The 20,364-nt window shown below is 41.5% G+C and overlaps 1 protein-coding gene across 3 annotated transcripts in view; it reads right to left on the bottom strand.

The window, feature by feature from the left end:
* The window catches only part of POP1 (POP1 homolog, ribonuclease P/MRP subunit), a 37,771-nt gene that overhangs the window by 10,734 nt on the left and 6,673 nt on the right, over positions 1 to 20,364 (bottom strand). Inside the window, exons 3-12 of one of the 3 annotated variants that reach the window (XM_045077976.1) lie at positions 19,369 to 19,536; positions 18,271 to 18,446; positions 16,626 to 16,874; positions 14,464 to 14,551; positions 13,856 to 14,043; positions 11,932 to 12,188; positions 11,657 to 11,807; positions 7,792 to 7,903; positions 7,107 to 7,226; positions 1,975 to 2,090 (exon numbers count right to left, since the gene is read on the bottom strand). In XM_045077976.1, coding sequence (XP_044933911.1) covers positions 1,975 to 2,090; positions 7,107 to 7,226; positions 7,792 to 7,903; positions 11,657 to 11,807; positions 11,932 to 12,188; positions 13,856 to 14,043; positions 14,464 to 14,551; positions 16,626 to 16,874; positions 18,271 to 18,446; positions 19,369 to 19,536 — 1,625 coding nt within the window. The remainder of the gene's footprint in view (positions 1 to 1,974; positions 2,091 to 7,106; positions 7,227 to 7,791; positions 7,904 to 11,656; positions 11,808 to 11,931; positions 12,189 to 13,855; positions 14,044 to 14,463; positions 14,552 to 16,625; positions 16,875 to 18,270; positions 18,447 to 19,368; positions 19,537 to 20,364) is intronic. The other 2 variants (XM_004768911.3, XM_004768912.3) reach the window with 2 other exon arrangements.

Genomic DNA, 20,364 nt, shown 5'->3' with positions numbered 1-20,364 from the left:
GAGCAGCTTTAGAAAGTTAAATGCTCTTTCAAAATACAAGGGAAAAAAATGTTCTCAGTAAATAAATGGAAGCCATTTGAAATACATGGTATTCCTCCTTCAGTGATTTTCCTCTATACAAGTGTTTCGGTAGAAAATGCCAAATTATCTTAAATTTGAGCTACACTATACCAGATGATTCAAAGTTATATAATAACCCACATCCATTCTGCTAATTCTTATGTCAGGATTAATTTTGTATTTGGATGTTCAGTCCTTACATTTACTTTGGTTAAGGTTCGTTGTCAGGAGGTTAAAAAAAAAAAAATGGTGGGTGACATAAACAAACAAACAAACAAAAAAAGGTACAAACAATAACTTCTCAAGGAGGGGTGACTGGGCAAACACTCTGGGGCGCTTGAGAAATTTTTTCACCAGGTCTTAAAGATTTAAAGATGCTATAAATTACTTGTTATGTGGACTGTAGGGAGTGGTGCACAACAGCCCCTCAGACTTGTCTTGCCAGCTGTAAAAAGAGATGAACGGGCAAGAGAGAGGCCTAGCACCCACAGGAAAGACTACACAAGAGACCGCCGCCACGCAGCCAGTCTGCCTCCTACCTCATGGATGCTCCTTGATCATGACCAAGTCCTGAGTAATCTTCTCACCTCTGGGCTGAGTTTCCACTACCATCTCTACATGGTGTTGATTCTAAAATATCCATCTCCTAGCCCCAGCTTTTCCTCCTGGGATCAAAACCCGTCTCCTGGGCATCTACTCCGACGGCGAAGTCCTGAGGACCTTCCAACTCAAGTTTATCCAGGACTGAATTCATCTTCCCTACAGCATCTGCTCTCCTCCTGTGTTCCCCACCTAGCTGGGGGACTGACTCACTCACTCATTCATTCATCCATTCACATGTCTGCTCTTCATTCATTGAATTCCAAATGTTTACTGAGTACATTTTATGTGACAAACACTCTTCTAGAACTTGGGAATACAGCAGTGATAAATCAGGCTCTGGGTCTCTTTTACCTGAAGTACTGAATTCAAGCTAGCCTCTTAGGAGCTAATTTACATGTCTCCTCCTTTCCCACTTCCCGCCATCCAATCCACTCCACCCACATGGTCTCAATTCAGGCCCCCCTCATGTCCTCAATTAAGGACTATTTGCAGGGTCTCTTTTAAGGCCATCCAACCACAAGCCCTCTCTTCAGTTCCTCTGCTGGAACCCCCATTCCTAGTCTAATCTACCTTCTACAGTGTTGCTGGGTGAAATCTGATCACGTCACGGCCCAGCTTCAAACCATCAGTGACGCCCTATGTCCTTTGCCCAAATCCTTTAAATACTTCAAGGTCTCTTATGCTCTGAACCCTTTTACTTCTTCATCTCCTGCCCCACCCTCAACTCCAAGCTACTGACTCACTTAGAGATTCCTGAACACATCATCCTGGACCCTTGCACATGCTGGTCTCACTTCCAGCAGCCTTGGCTCCTGGCCCTCAAGAAGTCTGGTTTAATTCTGTCCACCCACCTAAGGGTCAGGTCAAACACCAGCTCCCCCATCCAGGAAGCTTTTCCCAACTTCCCTAGTCTGGGCTTAGTGTCCCTTCTTTGGGCTTCCTTTGACCCTGTACTTTCTCAAACACATCCTAGCCATCTAGCCCATCAATCTACTATAATCCCTGATCTGGGTAAGAGCTCAATCACTGTGAGATTAAAGATAGAACATTTAAGGGAAAAAGAAAATAAAAGAAAAACATATATTTAAATCGTGGAATTATCATTTTAAGAAAAAGTCTTCGTAGTAAATTTTTCTTGAGATTATTCTTCTCTAAGAACAGAAAAAAATCATAAGTAAGGCATCAATAAATTGAAAATAAAAGGGAGTCTATGGGATTCTCTAAAGGACAAAATAACTTTTACGGCATCTCGAGTGAGGAATTTCAACCTGTCTTCAGGACTTGACCAACAATCCTTACACCATTAGTTACCTGATCCGAGATTTTATTCTCTGTGACATTCTTACAGATAGCTTGGTTCCAAATAAAGCTATGCGCACAGTCCACAGGCACACCCTCCAGAAGCAGTTGTCTAACTTTCTCATTATCTAAGAGGGAAAAGAAAGAGCCTTCAAACTACATCCTTTAGATCAACGAAGTCAAACTCTCAACATTGCTGGTTGGCCTTCTGTTACAAGAAAATATTTTGTAGGTGCTCACTTAACTTCTCTAGATGAATTTACTTGACTAGAAATTAAGCTACTCCTATAATTGGTTTCATAAAAGAGCAAAGCTCCTAAACTTATTTTTTTGACATGTATTTTTAATGTATAAGATATAAAGATCACATTCAGGTAAATAACTGCCTAATCCCACATTTAAGATAACCAAATTCTAGGAACCCCTGCACGGTGAACAATTTCTTTATAACACACTAGGACAGTACAAGCCATATTTTAACTGTTCATTTAAGGGCTCTTTATACCATTCCTGTCCCTACAGCTGTGAGCCAATAGATACCAGCTTTTTCTTCTGCTCTATTATTTCAAGTCTCTTATAATCAATCCTTTTCCATTCAACTGAATATTTATTCCTTCTGTAAAACATGTTTTTCTCATTCCTTTAAAATGAGCCTATTTTCTGTGAAATGTTTTGTTTCATCCCTTTAAAGAAACTGCACCATGCAAAAAAGTACTCCAGTGGGAAAAAAAGGAGAAACTTTTTCAATTAGAAACACATATACTGATAGAAGAGATTTCCCACATGAAGTCATTGAAACACTAGGGGGAAAAAAATCTTCCAACTCTCTTTTATTGGACTGAAAAATTAAAAGAAAGAAAATCAGACAATTCATGAATTTTGGCTAACGTCTAAACTACCTACACAGAAAGGTCACACTCAAAGGCACATACCTGCATGGGTCTGATGGCTGGAAAAAAATAAGGTGGAATCGACTGGCCCACAATGTGACAGATTTCAGGGGAGAGCAAAGATAGAGAAAATTACATTGATGTAAAGATCTGAGATCAAAGCTCCTTAAAGCAGAAACTGCTTCTAGTCCTCTATCTTCCTCATGGAAGATAATAACCAACAGCATCTTGAGTACCAATGCTGTATATGTGAAAGTTCCCACGGCCTGTCTAGGAGCAAACGGGCTCCGTTTCAAACAGCCTCTGTCCACCCAGAATCGCTTTCCTGTGGAGAGCTGCCAACAATGTGAGTGACAGAACTGGGACTCTACAAAAGACAGGGCTGAGCCTGAGGCTTGCAAAGGCACAAAAAAAGATGCCCACAACTCCAAATATTCTAAAAAATAATAATAAATAAATAGATGAAACAAAGTAGGTAGGACATCCAGACAATGGAATATCAGTCAGTGTTAAAAAGAAATGAGCTACTGAGCCACGAAGAGACATGGAGGAACCTGAAATGCTTACTACAAAGTGAAAGAAGATATCTGAAAAGGCTACATACTGTATGATTCCAATGCGATGACATTCGAGAAAACACAACTATGAAGACAGTGAAAAGATCAAGGGCTGGGAGAGAGAGGGAGGAATAGGCAGAGCACAGATTTTTAGAGCAGTCAAACTATTTCATGATACTACGATGATGGACTCATGCTGTTCCAAATTTGTCAAATCCCACAGAATATAAAACACCAAGAGCGCACCCTGATGGAAACCGTGGACTTTGGGCGACAATGATGTGTCAGTGGAGGCTGTGTGTATGTGAGGGCAGGGGAATACAGGAACTTTCTATTCCTTCTACTCAACTTTGCTGTGAACCTAAAACTGTTCTAAAATATAAACTCTATTTAAAACATATCAGAGTATGCCTGAGGCAAAGGGAAAGACCCTTTTAGGTCAAGAGTCTAGTACTGAGGGAAAAAGAATGTTACCAGCTGAGCCAGCATGTACCTAAGTGGGCCTAGAATGACAATTGATTCTGAATGGAATTCTAAATCCTTGGCCCAAGACCCAAATAAAGAATACTTTCTTTCATACCAGGCAAAAGCCTTCTAATTCACTGCATAACTACAGAATAACTTAAAGGTTGAAGGAAATAGTTTTTCTTTCTTAAATGTATTTGAAGATGACCAAATTTTAAATTAAAACTTTCTTAATAAGTTTTCCTTAGGGAAGCAAAGGAAATTAAAGTTTGCCTCGTTTGGGAATCAAATAAACCAAAGTTAGTCTTCAAATTCACTCTATTCTAAATTAAACCTGCAGAACAGTTAAAAGAGACCAACTGAAGCTATGAGGGCTTTTTCTCCCAAGAGCAGAAATGGAGGAGTCAGTGCAAAATGACCAATAATTCGACACTTCATGAAGTCACCTGCAGCTCCGTGCTCTAAAGGTACTTGGAAAAGGTGTAAAAAGGGATGATTTCTCACCTATCCCTCTAAAGCCAACTCGATTCTTCCTGTGTTTTGGGTAGACACTATCGAAGAGTACATAAAGAGAAAGATTAAGGAGAATAAATCCTACAATGACAGTGCAACAGGAATTATATTTCAAAAATCTCACATGGAAAGCCAGTTACTTACATAGTGCAATGCTGTTGTTAAGTTGAAAAGATTTGCAAAAACAAATTAGTAATATTCAAATCAAAATCCAGGATCAAACCAAGTAAACTTCTTCAGTGCATCTGACAAGTTTCTTCACCGAAAGACTATTTCCCTCCCTACAGTCTTGCTATTCTACTCCGAACACTTCTGACACTCAAACGTGCAGCCATTTTCCCGAGAGCAAGCAATCCTGCAACACGGGCTGGGTGTCCTACAATTCACACCAGTTCTGACACACCTTCCTGGAGATGGTGTCAGATCCCAGAGGTTAAGGACTCAGTCCCACAAGACTGCCCCTTCTTCAGATGCCAGTTGGAAGTCCCTGGTCTCCAATACCTCTGACCAGCTGGCTAGAAATTGGTCCCACCTATACGACCCCCTCCTCAAATTCAGTAATTGGCTAGAATGGCTCCCAGAACTCAAGAAAAGTTTACTGACTCCATTACTGTTTTGTTTTGCTTTGTTTTTTAATGAAAAGATTTAACTCAGCCAACAGCCAGATGGAAGAGAAACACGGGGTAAGTATGAGGGAACAAGGGAACAAGGAGGCCCTGGCCCTCTTCAAACTCACTGCCCTCCCAGCATCTTCAAGTGTTCAGCAAACGGGAAGTTCTCCAAACCCCAACTGTATAAGATTTTACACAGTCATAATCAAGTAGGCATGACCAATTAAATCATTGCCTGTTGACAATCAAACTCAATCTCTAACCCACCTCCCCCTCCCAGAGGCAGGTCTGGATGGGGCAGGGGTAGAAGTGTCTGAGAAAGTTCTAACGCTCTAACCTTGAGGTTGGTTCCCCTGGTTAACCAGCCCACCATCCTAGAGACTTTTTAACCTCATTAACATAAAAGTTGTGACTGAAAGGGGCTTTAATGAATAAGAAAAGACACTCCTTTAGCCTTTAAGGCTTTAAGGCTGTTATCACTTAGGGAATTACAAGGACTTTAGGAGCTCTATACCAAGAAAGGGGCAGCTGCACGAAGACCAAAATACATATTTCTTATTATATCGCAATATCACATTCATATACCCCTTCTTTTCAGAATCCTCAAATCCCCAGTACACACAAGACAGTTTGTCCTGCAAATAAGAAGGGCAAACCCTTCTTTGTGGTTTAAGTAGCACCAAAATTGGTCCATTTTGTCCCAGTTAAAATAGGCAGAGAACGACTTCAGATGTAGAAAGAGAAACTGGAAGTACATCAGAGAATTAAGTTTTCAATCATCATGACACCGAGACTCTTCCAAGGGATTAATCTTTTATTAATTGACCCGGCTCATCAAAGTCTATTTCTAACTTTAGTTTTAAGTTATCATCCTAGATGATATGTTACATCTATTAGTGATATTGTTATAATCCTAATTCCTCAAAAAGTTTAATTTTTTATGTAGCTCACATACCATTCCTTCTTCAATGAAATTACCTAAAACAGGTTTTAATAAAATACAACAAGGACTACCAAGATGGTAGGCTCTTAAAGAAATTAAATCATATGTCTTAAGGTAGACTTTAATTTTCCTGGAACTGATTCCTATGAAGATAAAAGCATTAAAAAGAATTTAACACGTAACTACCTCATTCCAAAAAGGGATCTGAGGCAGCAAGGGAAAGTAAGTGGAGTTGAAACTACAGCTTTAAGGCAATTAAGATAGTCAGTGTTTAATGCTCAGTCAACACTGCAACTTTGAGGGTTGCATCAGACAATAATGCCATTAAAAAAGAAAAGAGGCAACAACTCACTGAGTAATATCTGAGGCTCCATGATTAACTAACCTGCCGACAGAGCTTCAAACTCCTCTCATCCAACCCCCCTTTCATGTAAGGATCTGACAGACTAATTTGTTGCTCCTTTAATAAGCTATTAACTACATGTGGAGGTTAAAAAAAAAACAAAACTGAAGTTATTACTACACATACCTGTATTTTTCCTCTCAAAATTCAGAAGGTAATTTTAATGATTCTTCCAATTCAGTATTTAAATGACAGTAAATACAACACGATATTATCACCATTGTTGAGAATCAGATCAGACTAAAATTTTAGCAGGCTCCTAACCACCATCTGATGCCACCCCACCCAACAACCTCCCACAGGCCACTCTACTGAGTCTAAACCAAGACTTCTTACCCTTCAGCACCTGGGATGGCCTTGCCAGGATTCGAACCTGGATCATCTGTATGGTCAGACAGAGGCTTCCAATGAGCACAAGACCAGCTGCGGGTGCAGATCCCTTCCTCACAATTAAAATTCTGAAATGCCAGGCATTTTCAGAGAACCCGGTTTGCAGAACGACAGGTTTTTACCAGATACTAAAAATAAAGAACTCAGGTGAAAAAAAAAAAATGAACATAAGGATAAGGCTACACGTCTCCTAGCTAAAAGACACTTCCATACACACCATCTCCTTTGGTTATAATCACCTTGAAAGGGAGGCAGGTAAAGATCACCCTAACTTTTTACAGATGAAGTCAATGCAGACCTGTCAGAACTCTTCTCATAGAACTAAACTACTCAAAATTGAAAGGAAAACCAGGAGTGTTCTAGAAACTTTACCTTGGCATTTTTCTGGATTGGGCAAAACTTTGGACCTCTTTGGAGGCAAATTTATTCGAGGATCCCCAACAGTCAGTCCCAAAATAGTACCGGATGGAATTTCTGCTGGTGATGTAATTCCTTTAACAAAAAACAAATAAAACCCAACCTTTTACAAAGTCATTCACAATATATACACTTGCTTGAATATTCAAATTTTTTAATAAAAATTGCTTCTTGGGCTAATTATTAAAAAACCTACATTCCTCTTTTGTCCCATTAATACTTGAAGAGAGTAAATTAACATTCATAGAGAGTAACATTTCTTACCAAAAACATTAAGTTAACATAACAGATTATTTTACAACATGGACATGTAGATTTCCATTAGTGATAACTACAGTAGCTTCACAAACAAACGTAATTGTGTACGGATAAGTAGAGACCTTCGTTTCAGTACCTGAGCTATGTGTTTACCTATCATATCAGAATGCCAGTTATTTGGCATATTAACATAAACTCAGAGTTTCCTAATTCACTGAGTCAGGCACCACTCTTCCATGTTCTCTTGCTGTATTATGACAAGGAGTTCCAAGTTAAAAAGCACTGCTCCATGTAGTTAGCCCAACTGTAAAACACTCTTTTAATGCACTTCCCACTCCTCCCTCCGTCCCCAAACCACCCGGTCAGTCTTCCCTCTGAATACCTCCCAACAACTCAAAAATGGCTTCTTGTCTGTGATGAAGGGAAACGCTATCAGGATTCTTACAGGTTTCAATCCACCAGTGGTGAGGTGTCTTCTCCGTGTCTTCTCCCTCCTGAAAAATAACAACTCCTATTCACCAGAGAAATGATGAATCAGACTTGATCATTGTTAGGGCTGAGATTCGTAGACAACTGCTCCCCTGTTTAACACACTAATTCATACCAACCTAAGTGCTCTTCTAAGCAGAGGCATGGACATAGCATTACACTTCTCTCAAGATTTCACACACTAAAAACCACACCTATGGTTTTCAGAGAGACACCTGTGTTCTTCTCTCAGCACACTACTGAGGAAAGAGGCCTGCCCCTTGCTCCTCTCCCACTACTGCCAACTTCATACCAATTTAAGCAATAAGACTTTCCCCACAAAAAGAAACACCAAACCTACACAGTCTGAAGAAATCTTTGGAAAAAGGATATCTTACAATTGCTTTATTCCTAGAAACTTCAAATAAGATACACAAGTCTTCTACTTGTATTTTTCCCAGATAGAATGAGGAATTGAGCAAGGTTTCAAAAATCATCTCAGGGGTACTTGGCTGGCTCAGTCAGAAGAGACTGAAACTCTTAATATCAGGGTCATGAGTTTGAGCTCTATGCTAGTACAGAGATTACTTACATGAATAAAAATATAAGAACCTGGGGTGCCTGGGTGGCTCAGTCAGTTAAGCATCTGCCTTTGGTTTGGGTTGTGATCCCAGGGTCCTAGGATTGAGCCCCGTCTCGGGCCCCAAGCCCAGCGGAGAGCCTGCTTCTCCTTCCCCACCCTGGTTCATGCTGTTGCTATCTCTGTCTCTCAAATAAATAAATAAAATCTAAATAAATAAATAAATAATTTGAAAAAAGAAAACCAAAAAGCACCTCCTTACCAGGTGCACACAGAGCACAAGACTTACAGCCATGATTCATACGGAAGTTCACTGAAGTAGGACGTGCTCCTACAGATTCTATGGAAGCAACCTGTTAACATACAAGCTATTTATGTCACTCAGATAGCATAGCTTATTGGTTTAAAACACAGGCTCCGGAACCAAACTTCTCAGGTTCAAATCCTCCCTGAGCGACTTACGAGCTGGAATGGAGCCCCTCCTCTGTGCTAAAAACTGGGGGACAGAGTCCTTGCCCTCACCAAGTTCAATATGAACATCGCCTAAGTACACAAGCAAATCTAAACATATAAACTGAGAAATGTACAAAATGCAATGAAATACAATATAATTGATTTCATTTAACTTGAGGGTCAGGAAGGGATTCCAGAGAGAAATGAGATGAAGGCTGAAATCTGAAGACTAAGGAAGGTTTACCAAGCAAAGAGGGTGCGAGGACAGAACATTTGGCCAGGTGGGAAGAAAGGAGGTGTGAAGGCTTTAAGGGAGCGGAGACCTGACATATTCCAGGACCTGAGAGAAGGACAGCACGGCTGAGCTGCAGTGCGGAGAGACAGAGCCAGAGGCAGGAAGCCATGAGAGCACGCAGTCACATGAATGACCACAAATACAGTAAGAAGCTACTCAATAGCTTTAGATCGGGAAATGACAATATATGAACCAACTGGTAAGAGACCATTCTGTTCCCTGTGTGGAGGCTGTGGTGAAAGGAAGGAAGAGCAGAGGAAGTGAGGAAGCTGCTTCGGTGAGACACACTGGTTGAGGCCGGTGTAGAAGCAGAGAGAGAGAGAGAGAAGTAGCTTTTGATTTTTAAAGTATTTTTCTTCTAACAGCTCAAAATCTGTTCCCACCTACATCTTGTCTAACCACATGAACTCTGTGGGAGGCCCCGGCACGCAAGGGTCAGCTGTGCTAACACAAGGAAACAAACCAAATCTGAACCTGGAGCGTCTGATTCCTAACCTCGTCGCTCTTCTCTAGAGCTGCAGGGGCAACTTGGTAGCCACCAGCCACAGAGATCTATTTTTATTTAATTTCTAGGTAATTAAAATTCAATGAAGGTACAAATTCAGCTCCTCAGTCACACCAGCCACATCTCAAGTGCTCAAGAGCTACATGGGCTAACAGCTACCACACTCGGCGCACCCTTGCCGAAAGCTGGACAGGGCCACGCTAGACATACTGCTCTTAACCTTTTCGGGACCACAGACCTTTAAAACTAGCCCCAGAGAGCCTTATTACATTGCTGGAGGGAATGCAAGCTAGTGCAGCCACTCTGGAAAACAGCATGGAGGTTCCCCAAAACGTTAAAAATAGAGCTACCCTATGACCCAGCAATCGCACTACTGGGTATTTACCCTAAAGATACAAATGTAGTGATCCGAAGGGGCATGTGAAGCCGAATGTTTATAGCAGCAATGTCCACAATAGCCAAACTATGGAAAGAGCCCAGATGTCCATCAACAGGTGAACAGGTAAAGAAGATGTGATATAAATATACAATGGAGGGGCGCCTGGGTGGCTCAGTGGGTTAAAGCCTCTGCCTTCAGCTCAGATCACGATCCCAGGGTCCTGGGATCGAGCCCTGCATCAGGCTCTCTGCCCAGCAGAGAGCCTGCCCCCACCCCTTTGTCTGCCTCGCTGCCTACTTGTGATATCTATCTGTCAAATAAATAAATAAAATCTTTAAAAAAATACACACACACACACACACACAATGGACTAATATGCAACCATCAAAAACCTGAAATCTTGCCATTTGTAACAATATGGATAGAACTAGAGTATGTTATGATAAATCAGTCACTTATGATATGATAAATCAGTGAAATCAGTCACTCAAAGAAAGTCAAATACCATACGATTTCACTCATGTGGAATGAGTGGAATATTCCATTCATGTGGAATAAGAAACAAAACAGAGGATCAGGGGCACCTGGGTGGCTCAGTGGGTTAAGCCACTGCCTTCGGCTTGGGTCATGATCTCGGGGTCCTGGGATCGAGTCCCGCATCAGGCTCTCTGCTCAGCGGGGAGCCTGCTTCCCTCTCTCTCTCTGCCTGCCTCTCAGTCTAGTTGTGATTTCTCTCTGTCAAATAAATAAGTAAAATCTTTAAAAAAAAAAAAAAAAAAAAAAAAAACAGGGATGCCTGGGTGGCTCAGTTGGTTAAGCAGCTGCCTTCGGCTCAGGTCATGATCCCAGCATCCTGGGATCGAGTCCCACATCGGGCTCCTTGCTCCACAGGGAGCCTGCTTCTCCCTCTGACTCTGCCTTCCACTCTGTCTGCCTGTGCTCACTCCCGCTCGCTCTCTCTCTGACAAATAAATAAATAAAATATTTAAAAAACAAAACAAAAACAAAAACAAAAAAAAAACAGAGGATCAGAAGGGAAGGGAGGGAAAAATAAAACAAGATGAAATGAGAGAGGGAGACAAACTGTAAGAGACTCTTAATCATAGGAAACAAACTGAGGGTTGTTGGAGGGGAGGTGGGGGGATGGGGTCACTGGGTGATGGCCATTAAGGAGGGCACGTGATATAATGAGCACTGGGTGTTCTGTAAAACTGATGAATCACTGAACTCTGCCTCTGAAACTAACAATACACTGTGTTAAATGAATTTAAATAAAAAAAAAAACAAATAGCCCCAGAAAATATGCACCACACAAGTACAAACAAACAAAAAATGGCACAGAATTTTACTAACTTTAAGGGCTCTGTTACCCACAAAACTCACAAAACTCACCATCTACATGGATAGTCTGCATTTAATAAGAACAAGTCTGTTTACTTATTAGATTCACTGAGATCTGTTCTTCTAGAAGTGGAAGGTGACCAAGTCTTTGATAAGAAGCAGAGACAGAGAAAGAAACATTTATAGGCTGTGGCCCCAAACGGTACCGAAATATGTTAGGTCTCACAAATTTGCTAAGAAGGACATGAGTGGAATAAAGCACCACAGTCGCATTTACTCTCACGGTCTGGACAGAAGCGGCCTTCAGCGCCTCGGTCAGGATGGAGTGGGAAAGCGGACCGATCAACCGGAGCCTGTTCATCTCCATCGTCAAATCACTGAAAGAGAGAAAAGGTCTCGAGATGGAAACGTCCACCGTACACAGTGTCTGAGCCACTGGTGAAAACAGAGCAAGTCTTCACTAAAACTATTCAGTGGGTTCAGAGCGAATCCAGCCTGTACCTGATTATAATGCCTGTGGCTGCGGAGATCCAAGAAGATGGCTGGTGTGGGTCTCTAGTTCCGTCACCGATGACTTTTTTAACAGGTTTAGCATTTTCTCCATCATCTTTCCGTTTTCTTTTCTTGCCAATTTTCTCATCAGGCAGTTCAGTTTGGCTTTTTTCTTCGGATGTTGTCAGCAGGGGGCCGGGGGTGCAGATGGTGGGTTTGATGGGTTCCACACACTGGCACGCTGCTTTGAGTTCCTCTAAAATATCCTAAGGAAATATTGAGACACTTCAGGGGGTTTAGTTCATATGATTTTTTACTCCCTTTAAAAAATTTACATCTTGGGGTGCCTGGGTGGCTCAGTGGGTTAAAGCCTCTGCCTTTGGCTCAGGTCATGATCCCAGAGTCCTGGGATCGAGCCCCACATCAGGTCCTCTGCTCAGAGAAGAACCTGCTTCCTCTCTCTCTCTCTCTGCCTGCCTCTCTCCCTACTTGTGATCTCTGTCTGTCAAATAAATAAATAAAATCTTTTTTAAAAATAAATAAATAAATAATAATAATAAATAAAAAATTTACATCTTTATCCCTTTACAAATTAAATGAAATTCACCATCATCAAAAAGCTTTTGGGGCGCCTGAGTGGCTCAGTCGTTAAGTGTCTACCTACAGCTCAGGTCCTGATCCCAAGGTCCTGGGATGGAGCCCTGCATTGGGCTCCCTGCTCAGTGGGAAGCCTACTTCTCCCTCTCCCACACAAGCCCCCTGCTTGTGTTCCCTCTCTTGCTGTGTCTCACTCTATCAAATAAATAAAATCTTAAAAAAAAAAAAAAAAAAAAAAAAAAAAAAAGCTTTTTTGTTGCTTCTAAACATGGCATGGCATTTGAAACAAAAAAGCTCCTAAGTGTCAGAGGCGCCTGGGTGGCTCAGTTGGTTACACCTCTGTCTTAGGCTTGGGTCATGATCCCAGGGTTCTGGGATTGAGTCCCGCCTGATTGTGCACTTCTCTGTCAAATAAATAAATAACATCTTGGGACACCTGGGTGGCTCGGTTGGTCAAAATCCCACAGTCTTGGGATCAAGTCCTGCATGGGCTCCTTGTTCAACAGGGAACCTGCTTCTCCCTTTGCCTGCCTCTCCCTCTACTTGCGCTCTCTCTCTGACCAAAAAAAAAAAAAAAAAAAAAAGAAAGAAAGAAAGAAAAAATCTTAAATAAATAAAATCTTTTTAAAAAACCAAACTCCTAAGTTTGTGAAGGTTAATGAAAGAGTAATGAAAACAACATGACTACTCTGAACAGTTAACATTTTTTTGAAAATGAGGTTAAAGAGAAAATTTACGGCTTACCATATGAAACCAGTGAATAGACCAAAAAAAAAAGATTAACAGAGATTAAAAATCATCAGACTTACTTAAAACAGCTACTCCTCATCAAAGAGGCTCTGACAAGCACATAGATACCAGTGAATTCAGTCATCATGGGAGCATCAGACCAAATGCAGCCCTTCAAGCCACTATTTATTCAGTGGGTCTTTATCTCTACTTTTGCATATGGTTTACCAAAACGTAAAAGGTCAAGATTTGCTTCGTTTCATATTCACATAACATTTTTTTCCCTCTATTCAAATACCAAGCTATCCGCCCAACTTTTATACTACTTAAACTTCCAAAGCACTGATTTCAATGGTAATTAAGAATGCAGTAACAGGGGCACCTGGGCGGCTCAGTCATTAAGCATCTGCCTTAGACTCAGGCCATGATCACAGGGTCCTGGAATCAAGCCCCACATCGGGCTCCATGCTCAGCGGGAAGCCTGCTTCTCCCTCTCCCACTCTCCCTGCTTGCATTTCCTCTCTCGCTCTGTCAAATAAATAAAATCTTAAAAAAAGAAAAAGAATGCAGTAACAGAGTTGTGAGGAAATCATCTCAAGGATTATACCTGTTTAAGCATTGGATGAAGCCAGATCCACAACTGCCTGCTCTCAGAAGTGTGACTGGGGGTCCTCTCAGACTTCCAAATAAACGTGACAGGCCCCAGCATCTCTCGAGGGTATCTGTTTGCCCGATAGAGCAGGACACTTCCTTGGCACTTCCCAGACAGGCAGTGAACTGCCGCGAAAGTCAGTCCTGATGTAAACAAAGACAACACGTAACATGTCATGATCTCGGTGCTTAGATGGCGGTGCTATCGCCCAATCGCCACACTGTTTCTTGTTGTCTATCTCCCTGAGGGATGAGGTTTGCTTTTGATCACTGCATAGATCAAAGCCTGGCACACGGTAAGTTCTCAATAAACAGTGAATGAATGATTTGAAGAGGTTTCTGCCTGACTGAAGTCACTCCACCCGAACAATGGCTCTCTCACTTAACACCTGACAACGTTAGAAATGATCTGAAACAACCCCCACTTCTCTAACATTAACACGCTCCTTGGGAACAAGAACTCTCGCATTTTGATATATGTTTAAATTCCAAAAAGCTTCCTTGCTAGGGATATGAGTAAATACTCAAAGACTAAAATAGTGCTCAGCTTTGAAAAAGGTTTACCTGCATCTATGCTACACATCGGAGAAAGAGCCTTCAGGATTTCTTCCTCTTTGCCCTTCAACTCCAAACAACAGTAGTAGGATAAATCCTGCACAGAGGGAGAGACATAATTAAATACTCAGGAAAGGACATGGGGGAAAACTGTGAGAAGCCAAAGGCCACATCAGAAAAACTTCCACAGGTCCATGACACAGACCAAATTGCTAAAGCTATCATTTCATAAATCAAAATCTGAAATCTGTCTATTCCTAGCACATTAGCAAATATTCTTTTTTTTTTTTAAGATTTTATTTATTTATTTTATAGACAGAGATCACAAGTAGGCAGAGAGGCAGGCAGAGAGAGAGGAGGAAGCGGCTCCCTGCTAAGCAGAGAGCCCGATGCAGGGCTCAATCCCAGGACCTTGGGATCATGATCAGAGCCGAAGGCAGAGGTTTTAACCCACTGAGCCACCCAGGCACCCCAAATATTCTTAAACCAATCTTAAGCAAAGTCAAAATGAATTTTCATTTAAAATGTTAAGTTACGGTATCCTTGTCAGAAAGAATATCTGTGAGTGCTCCTAGCTGGCTCAAATGCCCACTGTTGGATAAACAGATAAACAAGATGGGAGTATCACATACAACGCAGTACTATTCAGCCTCAAACATGAGGAAATTCCAACACATGAGACGACATGGCTGAACCTTGAAGACATTATGTTAAGTGAAATAAGTCAGTCTCAAAAGGATAAATATTGTGTGATTCTACTTATATGAGGCATCTAGAATGGTCAAATTCCTAGCGACAGAAAGTAGAATGGTGGTTGCTGGGAGCAAGAGGGTGGGCAACGGGGAGTTACTGTTTAACAGGGGTAGTTTCATTTTGAGAAGATGAAAAAGATCTGGAGATGGACGGTGGCCATAGTTACACAACAACAGGACTACGGTTAATGCCACAGGAGTACGCACTTAATTAAAGGGCGTGCCTGGCTGTCTCATTCTGTAGGGCATGCAACTCTTGATCTGAGGGTTGTAAGCTCAAGCCCCATGTTGGGTATAAAGATTATTTAAAAAACAAAATCTTGGGGCGCCTGTGTGGCTCAGTTGGTTAGGCATCGGCCTTCGGTTCAGGTCATGATCCCAGGTTCCTGGGATCAAGCTCTACATCAGGCTCCTGGCTCGGCAGGAAGCCAGCTTCTCTCTCTCCACTCCCCCTGCTTGTTTTCCCTCTCTTGCTCTGCCTCTCTCTGTCAAAATAAAAAAAACAAAAACCTTAAAAAAGAAAGTAATTAAAGTGTACAAATTTGATGCTATACACATTTAACCACAATTTTTTAAAGGTTCTTATATTGATTATTTTGCTATATTGCTCTCCAGATCTTGGTATCAAAGAATCACAGTATCAATGGCTTTCAAAACTTGGTCAAGGCTTCCAATTATGGAATGAACAGGTCACGGGGCTAAAAGGCACAACAAAGAATACAGTCAATGATACTGTAATAGCATTGTGTGGTGACAGATGGCAGCTATGCTGCGGTGAGTGTGGCATAACAGAGAGAAGCAGAATCACTGTTGTACACCTGTGACTCATTAAGACTATGTGTCAACTACACTCAGATAAAAAAGTTAAAAAAAAAAAATCTGGCCAAGGCCACCCTGCCATTGAAAGATCCTCTGCCTAGAGGAGATTTCTAAATATTTACTGGGAGAGAGAAAGCAATTTGTTAGCAACTGGGATAGGGGAGAGGGACAAGATTAATACTACCACCAGCTCTACAACAAACTGTCCTCTCAAAGAATTTGGAACAAACTTCCCAGCATCCCACTGAATCATAAGCATCCAGAGCAGCATTTTGAACATAGCTCTAAGGGCACACAAATATTTGGTGTGGAGCAATGACTTCTAAATGAATCAGTACTGAAGAAATCTCAAATGTGACCACCAAGACCCTGCAGGACCTGGTTCCTCCTTATTTTTCCCAAACTAACCTCCCCTTCACGTTATCTTCAATCCCACTCTCTTCGTCTTAATCACATCGAATTTATTTCTGTTATTCCGTCTTACCTGACTTCCTCTGCCTCCCCGACTCTCCCACTGTCTTACCCCTTAGGACTGAGCCCAGACATCACTTCCATTTTGTCGAAACAAATCGAAAAAGAAACGCAGCCGGAAGCACACACCTGAAGGAGGCAGCGGTTTGTCATGGCTCGGTAGCAGGCTCTGTGGCTCTTCACCGTCGGCCTCTCCCCCAGACAGTAGCCCCACTTCTTGACCATGTGAAACCGCTTGGCGTGCCAGATGTGAGTCTCCAACCATATGTTCTTCTTTTGTCTACGGTTGAATTCTAGCACCCGGTTTTTGTGGCATCTTCGAGCTTTATGGCATTTATTCTTTGAATGTTCTTTTTTCTGATGTACTGCTTTCTCGGCCTGCGGTTTCAAGGACAGAGGCAGATCCTACTTTGTAACAGTCTCAAAACAAAGTTATGTGTGAGGAATTCAAACAACTAGCTTTAGATTAGGTAGACTCCATTAGTACGCTTAATTTTTTTTTAAAGATTTTATTTGAGAGAGACTGAGCACAAGTAGGGGTAGGAGCAGAGGAAGATGGGGAAACAGACTCCCCGCTGAGCAGGGCACCCGACACGGGGCTCGATTCCAGGACATGGAGATCATGACTTAAACCGAAGGCAGATGCTTAACCCACTGAGCCACCCAGGCACCCCAGTATGCTTATTTTTTTAACTTGGTTATCTCTCCAAAGAGCAGAAGGGGAGGCAACAGAATGAAGACCTCAGAGATGGGCAAACTTAGAGAGGAAGCCCAGTCCTATCACTAACTGGGCAAGCTTCGTGGACTATGAGGATTAGAATATTTATAAAAGGCTCCACACAATAACACAAGCTTACTGTGGCTATTCATTGAAAGAGCAAGACAACAGTGAGATGCTAGCTTTTTTGTTATTGGGCTTTTAACCTCTGAGATTAGAACGAAAACTCAAAACATAGGATGAAAAATATCAAGCGAGGAAAACCTATATATTTCACATTGGCTAGGTCCCGAGAGACAAATGCCAAACCTGATCACTAGGAAACAAACCTTACTTTATGTCTAGAAAGCACAAAATCCCTGTTCAGTTTTCACTCTTAATCTCCTTCATAGCAGAGCAAAACTTTTAGGTGGGGGGGAAACAAGCCCAAAAACTCTTCCCCTTTAGTCTGCGGGCCTCTTAGGATAAAGAGTTTATGTTGATGAACTCTAACCCCACCACCAGAATAATACCAGTTCAGAGAAGGTGTTCCATGGAGAACTTTTGAATCAACTAGCAGAGACATGAGTAGCCTAGACATCTGACAATGCCCAACCCAAGGATTTTGGTGAAGCTGAAAACAACTAGACTTGAATGACAAACCCTAGTGTCAGGTTTTCGATGTTAAACTCAAAAGGCAAATACCAGACACTGATGCTTTTTTCTCTTACCCTTCCAACTTTGAGCTGGCCACACCCCCAAAATACAGAATTAAAATCGCTTATTTGGTAAGGTTAGGATTTTATTTTAAATCTGGCAGGGGACCATCAACTATTTAATGCCATTAGAAGGGCTTCCAACCTGAAAATAAAAAAAAAAGGGGGGGCTTCCAAATAGTATGTGTAATATCCAAATGCCCGCTAATTAGATAGCAAGGGGTGGGGGAGGAACCATGATTAAATCAAAATATGCAAAATGAGCACTTTGCTTTTTTCATTTTAACTCTATTAGGTTAGCAGTTCTCAATTTTTTTTAGGAACTACTAACTGAAACATTTACACTAAGTGAAATTCATACCTCTTTCTGGGCAATCTCCCGCAACCGCCTGGGAAGGCGCTTGACGTTGTGGCTCATGGCTCTCCGTCTCATGTGCCGGGGCAGGGTCTGGAAAACCAGCGAATTAGAAGACTTCTGGGTCACTGCTTTCAACATAGCACTGATTTCCGCAGCTCGGGCTTGAGCAAAAGTAGAAGCTGTCAACAAAACCAGCACCATCAATAAAGATTAAGTCTCAAATCCGTACTTCTGGTAGATCTCAGAAGGAAGAAAGAGCTGAAGTCTGTGGGCTTACAACTCACCCACCACCTGAACCCCCAATTAGATTAATACCAAGGGTGGTTATTTCTGTATTAAAGATTATGAAACTATTCTGTTTCAACTTCTCTTTTCTACCAGGATTCAGTGTTACTTTTCTAATCAGATAAAAAGTTTAAAGCAAGTTTACAAAGAATTTCTTAAAACAGAGGCCTTCAGGCAATATAATCTCAGCCATTTTTAAGGGCAACAATCCCATAAGAAAACAAAGAAAAAGCAAGATTTTAACAATGGTTGTGACTTCAAAGGCTTTTTTTTTTATATACATATATATTTTCTGCTTTTTCCAAATATGTACCCATAACTATTACTACTTTTCCTTTTAGGAAAACGGAAATTTTTTGGATGTAAACAGGAGGCACAGAGGTTAGAAGACACACCTACAGAATACAGGGCTGGGGGATAGCAGAGGCGACAGGAGACAAGGTCTAAAGGGCCTGGAGGTCGTATCCTAGGACTGTGTTAAATTTGGTTTCATCTTTGCAAAATGGGTGCTGAGACGCAGAGATGGCATTTTATATTTTAAAAACAGGTAGGGGAAGGGAAAAGAAGATTTTAGGACAAAAAGGAAGAGTTCACAGATATGGACTTATAAGAAGACAAGCAAGAGGGAAAAGAGAGACTGAAGAGAGGAGATCAATCAGGTTCAGGGAAGCTACAGCCAAAGTCTAGGCCGGAGGCGAGAAGGGAGGAGGAGAGGGGAGATGGGGAGGCAGGGCCCAGACAGATACTGAAATCCGGCTTTATCGGAAACGGAGAGCTCATCGTGTAATCAAACTTCACTTCTTCACAAACACCTACCAGTTATATACTTGGGAATTTCCTGAGACATGCCCTCGGGACCTGCTTTCCAACCTCCCTTCTTTTTAAACATGATTTTGGAGGAAGACTGCTCCTTCACATCAGGATCCACGGGGGAGTGGTGGGTCATTTTGGTTTGCCGCTGTCGTGAAGTTCCGGGGAAAGGCTCTGATTTATTTTCAGAAAGGAAACAGAAAGAAATAGGTCAGCCTTACCAGGGATCTGCATTACAGTAGAGAACATTCACTAAGTGGCAACACTAATCATGTTTTTAATCCTACAACCACCCTGTAAGGAGGTTATTACTATCTTCCCTTTAAAGAGGAGGCAATCTCAGAGAGTGAGGTGAATGAATTACCTTGCCCAAGGTGACCATGCTAGCGGGCCTTACACTGGCTAATGTTGTCAGCATGACAAACTAACCTTGCATATAACTGATACAAGGGACCTTTTCTCCAAACAGTACAAAATAGATTTTTAAATCTCAGCTCTCTTAAATGCTACAATTTACATGATTTTGTATATTTAATCTTTTATCATAATTTTCTGGCACACTCAAGTTGGGAGCCCATGCTAAATTAAAGAAAGAAATAAAAGCAAAGTCTCTATACAAATGTCTGGGCGATGAAACCACTGACTTTGAGATAACATTGAATCCCTATCTGTAAATGGAGGGAGACCTCAATAGAGAATTTTATGGTGTTCCAGCTTACTTCCATTATAGTTTGTCGCTAGGAGGTTTAAATGAGATAGTATGTGTTAAGGCTTCTGACATGGCATAGTAGGCATCAACTATTGGATCCGAATCTCAAATTTTGAACATGTGTCTAAAACTCAGTTAATCAGACCCAATCCATGCTCTTCTTTGAAGTGTCCCCATAAAGTTCTTAGTCACCGACTTGCTGTCTTTCCAAACTGGCATTTTCTACTGCTACCCAATGAACAACTATTACCTTCATATCATAAGGTTCTAAAATCAGCACATAAGTTAAACGC

This window comes from Mustela putorius, unplaced genomic scaffold, assembly GCF_011764305.1.
Source record: "Mustela putorius furo isolate JIRA1106 unplaced genomic scaffold, ASM1176430v1.1 tig00000228_pilon_pilon_pilon, whole genome shotgun sequence".
Classification (NCBI taxonomy): domain Eukaryota; kingdom Metazoa; phylum Chordata; class Mammalia; order Carnivora; family Mustelidae; genus Mustela; species Mustela putorius.
This window is presented reverse-complemented; position numbering and strand designations above follow the sequence as displayed.